Below are 12,020 nucleotides of genomic sequence, written 5' to 3'. Positions count from 1 at the left end.
AGGCAGGACTCTAAAAGTTAAAGAGACTCCTACCTAATGATCCCCACGGAGATCATCCAGGGCCTAGTGTAAAGGGTCTTGGGATATGCGGACCTTCGGCAGGGTTGAGGAGAGCGTATGTCTCAGAAGATCATCAGCCATTCTCTGAAATATTAATGGCCTTAGCATGGAGAAAGACACTGAAGAGTCCCATGGAAGGTTTCAATCTTCCGGGATTTTGACTTCTTGCAGACCTTTGTTGCTACCTGGGATAAAGCTTTGGCCACCACCAATAGTAAAGTGAAACTATTCTCTCTAAGACAATGACTCCTTGTAGCCCCTCATCCAGCTTTTACATGGGCTAGTTCTGGCTTTCCTTTGAACAGTCCTCTTTGATGGGGTGCTGTGAGTCATGCTAGAGTCACACAGACCTGGATTCAAGTCGAAGTTTTGCTGATTCCCAGTTATGTTACCTTGGGCCAATTATTTTACCTCTCTGAGCCTCTGCTTCCCCATCTGCAACAGAGGGATCAGAAGGCCCTCTTCTTTGTTAGCTCTGAGGGTCAGTGGCAAGTGGGGCTGTGGGTTAAGGGTGGAGGATTGGAAGACTCAGGAAGCTGACGGGGAGGGCAGATAGATTGCTGGTCAGGCTGCTGAGGACAGCTCTTGGTGTTTCTCCCACAGCTCCCTAAGCCTACGCTACTTCACCTACGGGATTCTCTTTGGTTGTGGCTGTTCCTTCGCCTTTCAGCCATCCCTCGTCATCCTGGGCCACTACTTTCAACGCCGCCTGGGTCTGGCCAATGGTGTGGTGTCTGCTGGGAGTAGCATTTTCTCCATGTCCTTCCCCTTCCTCATCAGAATGCTGGGGGATAAGATCAAGCTGGCCCAAACCTTCCAGGTGCTGAGTACCTTCATGTTTGTTCTTATGCTGCTTTCACTCACCTACCGGCCCCTCCTGCCCAGCTCCCAGGACACCCCAAGCAAGAGAGGTGTCCGCACCCTGCACCAGCGCTTTCTGGCTCAGCTCAGGAAGTACTTCAACATGCGAGTGTTCCGCCAACGCACTTACCGCATCTGGGCCTTCGGGATTGCTGCTGCTGCCCTTGGCTACTTTGTTCCCTACGTACACCTGGTGAGGAATACCAGGGTGGGCCCACCCCACCTGGCCCCAAGAAGCTACCCTCAACCTGCCTAGATTCCAGAGGGTGGGGGTGGGAGACATTGAAAGGGCAGAGCTGGGACCTTTGGGAAAAGAAAAAAATATTTGAGAGATCCAGAGAGGGAAAAAGAGAGAGGTTGAGGGAAGACCTTAGTGGAAAATGGGGGCAATTCCACAGGGGGAAGCCCATGGACCATGGCTTCCCCCACAGTAAAAATTTAGATAGATTTTGAGGAGATATGCATTGCCAGGATGCAGGAGACCGACCTGGGTGATCCAAGACAGGATTCTGTGGAATGCTGGTCTTTGTGGTCAAATGATTCTGTTTAGGAAGTAACATATACTGGATCTCTCTAACTTCATCATGTGTAGTAATCCCTTAAAGGGACTAAAAAAAAAATTGTAGGAGGCCGGGCGCGGTGGCTCAAGCCTGTAATCCCAGCACTTTGGGAGGCCGAGACGGGCGGATTACGAGGTCAGGAGATCGAGACCATCCTGGCTAACACGGTGAAACCCCGTCTCTACTAAAAAATACAAAAAACTAGCCGGGCGAGGTGGCGGGCGCCTATGGTCCCAGCTACTCGGGAGGCTGAGGCAGGAGAATGGCGTAAACCCGGGAGGCGGAGCTTGCAGTGAGCTGAGATCCGGCCACTGCACTCCAGCCTGGGCGACAGAGCGAGACTCCGTCTCAAAAAAAAAAAAAAAAAAATTGTAGGAAAGAAACCCATTCAGCTTTGTTTAACTAACCATCCACCAAACTTATGCAGCTACAGAACTGTTGGTTGTAGTCCAGCTATTATCCTCCACAGGCTTCATGTTTCCTAAAACACACTTTGGAAGAGTTGCCTGGAAGTTGGTGGATTCTTCTCCCCTGGTGATTTGATGTTGCCTTAGGCTGTCAGTTTGGGGTAAGGGAATGGGGAGATAGTAGAGAAACCTTTGGATTTTCTCAATCATTTAGGCTATTTTCTGTCCTGCTGGGGCTTAGAAGGGGCGTGGAGGTACCCACCCTCCTCAGCTGTTGCTCAGAAGTCCAGAATCCAGAGAACCAAGGGATAAGCAGCTAGAGAGCTTGTCATGGAGGTAGGGCTACAGGAGAGGGGGTTTCTGTCCTGCTCCAGGAAAGTAACCAGTAGAGGATTCTGGATATGCCTACAGTTACCAGTCAGCTCCTCTTTCTCCTCCTGTTTCTGGGGGTCCTTGTGCTATGCTTTTCAGATGAAGTATGTGGAAGAGGAGTTCTCAGAAATCAAGGAGACCTGGGTGCTCTTGGTGTGTATTGGGGCTACCTCAGGCCTTGGGCGTCTTGTGTCAGGCCACATCAGTGACTCCATCCCTGGACTTAAGAAGATCTACTTGCAGGTGAGTGTGACCACCTGTCCACTGTGGGGAGAAACAGCCTGCCACAAATGCAAGGTTATCCACAGCCTTTGGTATAGAATAGTAGCTTGTTGTGTAGCATGGGAAAGTCAATCAAATTCTCTGAGCCTCCATTTCACCTGCTTTTAAACAAAGAAAATCATCCTCGTTCTGCCTCTTTTACCAAGATTGAGTGAGGATTCTGTGAGAGCAGTGTATATGGAACCTATTAGAACACATGTAAAGGAAGATTTTATTAATAATGGCTCTCCATGCTCCAAGGCTATTTTCTGTGTGAACTAGGCTCTGGTCTGGTCTGAATACAGGCCACTGTTCAGGCTGTCAGTCTTTGTCTACCTGGCAGCAGTATTGCCTTTCTTACCTGACTTATGATCCTGCAGGTGGGTTTATGAAGACGTACCCAAGTGCAGAACCCTGTGAAGGGGCAAAGATAGCCTCCAAAATCAAGTAGTCACAAATAATCTATCAGGAAGGTGATTGAGTTCTGACTCATTTATCTCCTGGGAAAGCCCTAAAAGCACTTGCAAGGGGTCTTGGCTACACTCACAGTGGTGATTTCTCTGTCTCTGATAGCCCCAAGTGCTCTCCTAAGTACCCTCAAATATCTTGGATGAAAATATGATTAACTTTTCCTTAACTTTTTTGCTGTTAGATTGCAAGAGTTGGTGCATCTGCTTTGTTAGAAGCAGGGTTGCTTTTAAGGTCCATCCAATCCAACCTCATTACAGTGGTGGAGAAATAGAGGGAAAGGCTCACACAGACAGTAGTAGCAGAGCTGAACTCCTATGCAACACACTTCTCATATTCTACCTTGCCCTAAGTGATGGCAGAGCCAAGTCTCAGAGATGATAAGTGACTTGACTAAGTCAAACCAAGAGATAATCTTGTGTTTGAGATAAACCAATTGAAATTTTGAATTCCTGTGCAAATTTCAGCAAGTGCTTTATCTGGGTAGCTATTTGCATAGTAGTATGTGTGGCTTTCCCAGCCTCACCCACATGACACCCCTGTGAGTCTTCCCTGCCAGTATTAGCAGCTCCAAGATGCCAAAGAGTTCTGAAAATCAGGGTAATCTGGCATTGGGCCAGGGCTTTATCTTGAGAAGGGACAGCAGCCCCTGCCTAGTCATATAACTCATGTGATTCTTATCACAGTCCCTAGGAGAGAAGTAGAGCCTCAGCAGCTTTTGCTTTCTGTTACACAGTTGGAGTTCCAAGGGACAGGGAGGCATTAGCCAGTTAGAGGCCAAGATAGGCTTAGGACCCAGTGCCTCTGCTGACCACCCACCCACTGCTCCTGCCCCTTTTCCTTGCTCTTACTTCACTGAGTTTTACCACTTACAATAATATAAAATAATCTTAGAACATTATAGCTGAAACGTATCTTCATCAACTAGTAGTTCAACTTCCTCATTTTACAAATTCAGTGTCTTGGGCCAAGAGCACAAGACAATGGATGAACTTCTTTCTCTTGAGTTTGTTAAGATACTCCATCACAGGAATTTGCCTGCCTCTCTCCCTGCATGTAATGCAGGAGTACAGGCCTCGGGGAGGAAAGGAGTATACACACCTTCAGGTTCTGAAGAGCTATCTAGTAGATTCTGTGGCTCCTACTGTTGGTAAAGACAGGCACATGTCTCTGGCATCAAGCCCCTGGACAGTCTGCTGGAAAGGAAATAGTGACAGGCTGCAAGACAGCCTCACTTTGTGCCAATTCTTGAGGCCTGTTTCTGACGTCCAAGAGGGATTTTAAATTTCTGAATCTTGAGGCCTGTTTCTTACGTCCAAGAGGGATTTCAAATTTCTGAACCTTGGCAAAGCCTCATGGAGGATGTTTAACAGACAGCTAGATACAATAGGTAATACTTAGACCTGATTAAAATCAGTTAATAGGGTTCTTTGTGTTATATAATGGTATTAACTTTCAATTTCCATAATGGGCTTTATTAATAGGTGTGTCTGGTTTTATCTTATAGTTGTGTGTGAATCTCTTAAAGGATAAGCTCAGGTACTGGGGTTCTTATTCCTAGCTTCTGCCTAGCTACCTCAAAACTGCCTGATCAAAGTTCAAAGTCTCCCAACAAAAAGATGTCCTCAGATGGCATTATCCTCTCCAAAAACCAGCTGATCAACCTAACAAACCCACTGCCAGCAACAACATAGAAAATCTTTAGGGCACCAAATAACCATGTCCCCCACTCCTTCAGTGTGTTCTTGGCTAAGTTGGCTTGCTGGTGTGAACTATTAGAAAATCCTTGGCCTATTAAGGCCTTGATAAAGAGATCAGATCTTAGCCCTGACCCTGGGATGACCTGGCTCTGACCTGGCTCTACTGGCTGCAGGGGGTTGGCAGCAGCAGAATGGGGGCAGGGTTCTTTTCTCTGCCTGCAGCCCAGGTCTTCAGTCTAGCTGGCCAACACAGGTTGCAAATGAAGACCAGCTATGTTTGCAGTGGCCCTTTTCTCTGTGGAGAAGGAAAAAAAAAAAACACCTCTGGAAAGGCAGTTTTTTCATTTTGGAGTCATTTTGCTTAGCCCAAAGAAAGCCCAGTGGTTAGTCAGTGTTCCTGGGCTGGCTTCATTCTCCCTAGACACACACCTTCCCAGTGGCTTGGTTCCCCTAAAAGGTTCCTTTTTTTGCCTTCTCAGGGTGTCCTTCTCAGAGGGCCCCAGAGCCATGTGTCTGAGATGTCTGAGATAGGCAGTGCAGTCTATGTCCTAAAGCATAGGAACCTGGGTGAATGTCCCAATGGTTTCCTTTATGCCAAGCTATTTTATAAAATCAGCCCCCACAAAAATGGGCACTGGCTCCTTCCCCATTTCAAGAAGCTGTGCCTTCCACTTACAACCCCATCTGATCATCATGCAAGCCATCATGCCCTCCCTTCCCTCTTTCCATACTTTACTTGGATCTGAGAACACTAGTATGGCCTGATCCCAGACCCTGATCCCTGGGTAAGCCAAATACAGGCTCAGAAAGCAGAAACAACAATTCCTTTTATCTTAGGGTCTAGTGCAAAGACAAACTTCTTGAGGCCAGGGGCCAAGTATCCCCCAACTTTTTTTTTTTTTAATCCCGACAGAATCACAGTTAAGCAGGGCCTTTCTTGGACTTTGAATCCCTCAGTGCAAGACTTAGAAAGGGCCTAACTATTCAGTCCAACTGCTCTCTCTGTTGACACCCTCCCCCTCCCATCACCCCATTGTATAGATGGAAGAAATGAAGACTTGAGAAAGGAGATGTGATGCTATGTGTTCTTGGCTGGCCAGCATGTGACCTCAGGCCCTTGTTTCTCCAGGTCCTTTCCTTCCTGCTCCTGGGCCTGATGTCCATGATGATTCCCCTGTGCCGGGACTTCGGGGGCCTTATCGTCGTCTGTCTTTTCCTGGGCCTTTGCGATGGCTTCTTCATCACCATAATGGCCCCCATTGCATTTGAGCTGGTGGGCCCAATGCAGGCCTCACAGGCCATTGGCTACCTCCTGGGCATGATGGCCCTGCCAATGATTGCTGGGCCCCCCATTGCAGGTGAGACTGATATTCCAGGGAGGGTATGAATTAGGGAGTCCTGTTTTCCCTGGATACTGGCTCTCCTGAGCACCTCTTCAGGCCCCTTTTCCTCCTATCCTCTATTTAAACAGCTTTGTGAGAGTGCATGAAACCCCTTATCACTACTGGTGGAAGAAATTAAACACATGCACGGATCCATTCTGAGGGATGGATTTTCCATGGTGGTATATCTGTTTCAATAGGGTTTTATTTCAGACAGCATGGATCCTTCCAGGGGGCTGGAGAGAAAAATGAGTTTGGCCTTCTGACGATTCCACTGATCTAGTATCCTCTCACTCTCTCCACAGGCATGTGATTATTTGCAAGGTTGGGTAGGAAGAGAAGAGAAAGCAATCTCTGGTTTTATCAAAACCTAGGGACATCCTCCTCCTCCTCTGCCGGCTTCTGAACTGAGCCTATAGAAGATATTTGATTAAAGTAACACACCAGAATTAAGCCAGTGAGGCTCACCTTCAGCAGGAAGTATTGAGTTGCCATCTTTCAGCACTCCTGGTTTCTCCCTTCATTTTCCCAGAAGGGCACTGTTGGTATCCCAGGGAACAGGGAACAGAAAACCAATGACAAGAGAACTCCATTTCTTTTCTTTTTTTTTTTTTTGTTTTTTGAGACAGAGTCTTGCTTTGTCACCAGGCTGGAGTGCAGTGGTGCGATCTCAGCTATCTCGGCTCATTGCAACTTCCGCCTCCCAGGTTCAAGCGATTCTCCTGCCTCAGTCTCCCGAGTAGCTGGAAGTACAGGTGCGTGCCACCACGCCCAGCTAATTTTTTGTATTTTTAGTAGAGACGGGGTTTCACTGTGTTAGCCAGGATGGTCTCGATCTCCTGACCTCGTGATCCACCCGCCTTGGCCTCCCAAAGTGCTGGGATTACAGGTGTGAGCCACTGTGCCTGGCAACTCTATTTCTTTTCTATAGGATTTATTGCAAACATTGATTCATGCATTAGCTTCTCCTAGGCTAGCGAAGTGGGTTAATTCAACAAATACTCTTCGAACACAAATTATGTGCAAGGTGATATGAGGGCACTGTGTGACAGTGGCAAAAGCTTTCACTCAGGCTCCCGGGCAACAGCCACACTACCCGTTGGGGGAAGGGGGCCTCTACTCATCCCCGGATCCAAACAGTGCCCCAGAATCCACATTTCTTTCCAATTTGCTTAACTCCTGAGTAAGCAAAAGGCCAAGGGCCTTTTTGCCTTTCCTGAATGCTGTTTCTGGGCTCTGAGGTACTATGAGGTACCACACATTAGCTTCTGGAAGTGAGTCGGGAAGGTCTTGCATCTCATGTCAAACATATCCTTGGTTTGGTAGCTTGGAGAAAACCAGAGGGGACAACCATATATGTAACTGAAAGGAACACGTATAGCCTCTTGCTAGGACAAATGGAACTTCAGAGAAGGGTCACTTCAGAGAAAAGGAAAATAAGAACTCATCTGAAATGTACCACAGGAACCATTTGTTGGGGGGGCGGGGGTACGGGGAGGGGAAATATCACTCTGGACCAAGATAATACTTGGCCATCTTCTGTGGAGTTCTTTTAAACTAGGTTTCCTCCTAACTCTGTAACTAGGTGTGACTAGAACTTAGATTGATGAAAGTCATAAATAGAGAAACTTTAAGAGAAGCTTCATTAGCTTCTTTCATAATGAGCATTCACTCAAGGGCCTGCAGCCCCAGTGCCTTTGGGAGGAGTCACCTGCCCTTGAAGTTGAGGGAGCTCCTGAGTCAAGGCAATACAGGCCAAGATTTTCTGGATAGGCACTGTGATGGCCCTTAGAAGGGGCTGAGAGCACCTTTGGACAGTAGGGCAAAGCTGAGCTTGACTTGTCTCTCTTGTTTCAGGCCTGCTCCGAAACTGTTTTGGGGACTACCATGTGGCCTTCTACTTTGCCGGTGTGCCCCCCATCATCGGGGCTGTAATCCTCTTCTTCGTCCCTCTGATGCATCAAAGGATGTTCAAGAAAGAGCAGAGAGATTCCAGCAAGGATAAGATGTTGGCCCCTGATCCAGACCCCAATGGGGAGCTACTGCCAGGCTCCCCCAATCCTGAGGAACCAATCTAATGCCTTTCTTGCCATTGTGTGCCCTTTCCCAGCTCTTCCCCTTCATCCCACCCTGCTCAGCATTTACATTTTTGCCACCAGCACACTTGTTCCCAGACCTGCGCACACAGCATTTCAGCCACCTGACAATCTCCTTGGAGCCAAAGCTCCAGGTGTTCCAAACTCATTAACTAAATTCTCCCCAGAATACCTTTAAATTTGCCAGGTCTTTTCTCTTCCCAGGATCTGGGAAAGCTTAGGATCACCCCCTGGCCTTTGGAATCTCTCCATATACTTTCTCAGCCCTGGGGGAGGAGGAGGATGGGACCTCCTGGCCCCAGCTTGTTAGTCACCCACTATAATCAACTGCCAAAGGCGCTACCATGTCCCCAGGAGCTTAATAGGGTAGGCCCAAGTCTCTGTTTGCTGAGGAGGTCATTGCCATCCATATTTGGGAGCCACTGGGTGGAGGGGCAGGGAGGTAAAAATGAGACAAGTAGCCTTGGTTAGCCTTAGAGTTGCTGATGGCTGTGGCTTCCCAAGAACTGGGTACAGGCAGTGCCCTTATCGTTTGGTTGGTTAACAGTCTGCTCCCCTCTTCCCTTCCTTCTTTTTTTTCCTCTACTGACTTCTCTCCATACTCTTTCCCCTCTATTTCTTTGTATGACTGTCATAGACACATGGGTGCTTGGAGAAAGGAGAGACCCGGAACTTGGGCCAATCAACCTTACCTTGGCCCAGTCCACTCCTAACACTAGCATCAGTCCCACTCATCTCAGGCTGAGCCACATCTCACTTTTTGGCTCAAGCTATATAATCCTACACTGGAAGAGTAGAATGACATATAGGGAAGAAACCTTAAACACCACAGTGTTCCATGTTCCAGTCACTGATTTTTACAAATTTTATAGACCAAGGCATTAATCTCGATGCCCTCCCAGCTCCCCATTCTTGTATACACATGGCAAAATGTGAAGAAACTCCTTTCATCTCAGCAGGCGGAGGAGGACTGATGACACGAGCTGCCATGGTGGGAGGAGGGGCAGTGGACCAGCCCCATCTCTCAGTTTTCATGACAGGTCTATATTTCCACCTGGGCCAGGCCAGAAAAGGGACTATTTAAGAAAAAAACCCAATTCCCAGCCTGGATCCCAAAAAGGTACAGGCAGCAGTTGCACATAGGGTTGGACAATTTCTTTTGGGAAGGGGAAGCCATCCTAGCCTTTACCACTCAATGTGTCTCCCATGCTGGGCATCCTATGCCACTTTGCTTAGAGGGCATTAAAGGTGCCATGAAAGGTAGACTCTGAACCACTTTGATCCCTCTGAAGTAGGTGACTGATGCTTCCTTATGCCCAGGCTCTGGCAACAATCTTACTGAAGAACATTCCCAGTGCCCCTGGCTAGGGGCAGAGGGCACTGCCAGGCTGTGTTCAGTTAGCACAGCTCACCTCATTAGGAGCTCAGCCTCTCCTCACTCTGCCTCTGTGTCTCTTTTTCCCCTCTCTGAGCCTTTGTCTATTGTGTTCCCGTCACCCACCCTGTCATCATTTTTGCCAAGCATTCCTGGCTGTCACTTGGAGCCAACAGTAACTTGCCACCCTAAGCCAGGGTCATCCCAGGGCCAGGAGGATGAGGTTGCCCTGAGGGGCTCCAAAGAAGACAATAGTTCCCACTCATGATTTTCCGTTACAAACAGGCAGCTGGGGCATGGTTGGCCTCCGATGATTTCATTCAAGGCCAAAGTCCTGAGCCCCCTCCGCTGGTCCCAGTCCAGCTCTTATCAACTCCCCAAAGGAAAACCCACTGGTTCTTAGCTCTGTGGGTAGGAAGGGGCCCTAGAAAGGGCCTAGTTCCTATCCTGTCAGTTCTAACAGTAGTGGAACAGGATAATCTGGGCCCTAGGAGCCCTGTAACTCCCAGGAGAGACCACTGAAAATTCTGGAGCAACAATGCCCCTGCTTCCATTCCTGCCCGCCTCACTCTCACTGAGTCACCAGAGGGTGATTCTGCAGGACCTCTTTTGTTGCTCAAGGTGCAGATAGCTCTTAAGAATCAGGCAGTCGTCCTCTTCTCTCCAGATGAAGGAAAGACATTCATAGGTCCCAAATTTGCCCATTCAGATGTCACATAACATGGTGGGGTATCAATTTACTTCTTCCACACATGTGGATGTGCACATGTGAGCTTGTGTGCTTTTGGAGAGAATGTTGATTGGCAAAAGCAGCACAGTATTAATATTTAGAGCAGGATGCAGCCTCTTATGCACCACAGTTAAATCTAGAACGAATAAAATTTCAGAGCTCAAGACATGGGACATTTAAATTCTCAAGGAGTTTGGAACAAAATAAACAGATCTAAAAATTCGGTTTGGGTATGTATGTTGCCTACAAGGGAGAAATAGTCTTAACCTGATTAATAGCAGGAAGTTTGACTTCAGAGTTGAAGTCTCATTTCAAATCAAATTTCTGCCAGGTTCTATGCTCTCTGTGAGAGCAGAAATTAGAAAAAGAGCTATATAGGGGTTTGGAGTTGGTCGACTATTTGAGATTGGATTTTTAAGCTCTGAAGTGGAAAGGCGGTTACTTCACAAAATGAAAATGTGCTTACTTGCTGAGATGGACTGGAGGCCCCACCAAGGCCACAGCCTTGCTACAAATGTGCCATATTGAAAACTGGCATTAGGCCGGGCGCGGTGGCTCAAGCCTGTAATCCCAGCACTTTGGGAGGCCGAGACGGGCGGATCACAAGGTCAGGAGATCGAGACCATCCTGGCTAACACGGTGAAACCCCGTCTCTACTAAAAAATACAAAAAACTAGCCAGGCGAGGTGGCGGGCACCTGTAGTCCCAGCTACTTGGAGGCTGAGGCAGGAGAATGGCGTAAACCTCGGAGGCGGAGCTTGCAGTGAGCTGAGATCCGGCCACTGCACTCCAGCCTGGGTGACAGAGCGAGACTCCGTCTCAAAAAAAAAAAAGAAAAAGAAAACTGGCATTAACAATAATCCAATTTGGTTCTCCTTCCCTCTCCCTTATGTTATTTATGGGGAACCTAAAGGGACTTACAGGCTGGCTGACACAGCCTGGCAGTGACAGAGCCTGGAATTAAGGATGATGCAGGAGACAGGCCTATAAGAATGACAAAGCTGAGAGTAACCTTAAAGTCTCCCTTGTCCATACTCTGCTTTGAATTTAAGTGGAGAGACTGAGGCCTAGAGGTAGGAAGAGACTGCAGTAGGTTCACACAGTTCATCAGTGACACAACAAGATGAGACTTGAACTCATGTCATTGACTCTTCCAGTACAGTTTACACCCCTGGTTTTACAGATGAAGAAACTGGCCCTAGGAGGGATAAATGACTTGCCCACTTCATTCAACAACTGTGTACCAAACCCATTTCCGTAAGTGTGTCAGCAGGACCAGCTCTGAGCAAAAATGAAAGTTTAGCAAAGTTTAACTTTAGCATACCCCATGTCTTCATGATTACTCTCACCCACAACTGACACATACTTTTGTATTCTGTCTCCCAGTCACTCCAGACCTTCATGCAATCTTGGCTTGGAGACCTGGTTTCACCTACTGTCCCTCCACCTCCAGCAACACAAGAGGTACAAAAAAGTCCATCTCAAAATGGCCACACACTGGGCAGGGCAGGGGCAAAGAGAAGTGACTGGTTTCCTGTTGGAAGAAGGTGGTTTACCACCCAGCTCTTGGCTATTGTTTCTCCTTGGACTCAGTGTAGACACCCTCAGGCTGGTTTCCTCATCTCCTCCCACTGAGGCTAATTACTCTGTCCCATTGCAGGGCCCCAGGCTCTCCCACCTAAGGTCTGCCCCGCCTACCCCCAGCCCCTTCCCCAGCAACCCCAAGGGCCCAGTCTGTGTTTGATCAC

The 12,020-nt window shown here is 48.0% G+C and overlaps 1 protein-coding gene across 1 annotated transcript in view; it reads left to right on the top strand.

The window, feature by feature from the left end:
- SLC16A2 (solute carrier family 16 member 2) overlaps positions 1–10,494 on the top strand; it is a 99,873-nt gene extending 89,379 nt beyond the window's left edge. The window contains exons 3-6 of the mRNA XM_033201440.1: positions 664–1,114; positions 2,360–2,503; positions 5,819–6,047; positions 7,929–10,494. Of these exons, the coding sequence (XP_033057331.1) occupies positions 664–1,114; positions 2,360–2,503; positions 5,819–6,047; positions 7,929–8,149 (1,045 nt within the window). The 3' untranslated portion in view covers positions 8,150–10,494. The remainder of the gene's footprint in view (positions 1–663; positions 1,115–2,359; positions 2,504–5,818; positions 6,048–7,928) is intronic.
- Positions 10,495–12,020: the final 1,526 nt, after the last annotated feature.

The sequence above is a fragment of the Trachypithecus francoisi genome, unplaced genomic scaffold (genome assembly GCF_009764315.1).
Source record: "Trachypithecus francoisi isolate TF-2019V2 unplaced genomic scaffold, Tfra_2.0 Lachesis_group6, whole genome shotgun sequence".
In the NCBI taxonomy this organism is placed as follows: Eukaryota; Metazoa; Chordata; class Mammalia; order Primates; family Cercopithecidae; genus Trachypithecus; species Trachypithecus francoisi.
This window is presented reverse-complemented; position numbering and strand designations above follow the sequence as displayed.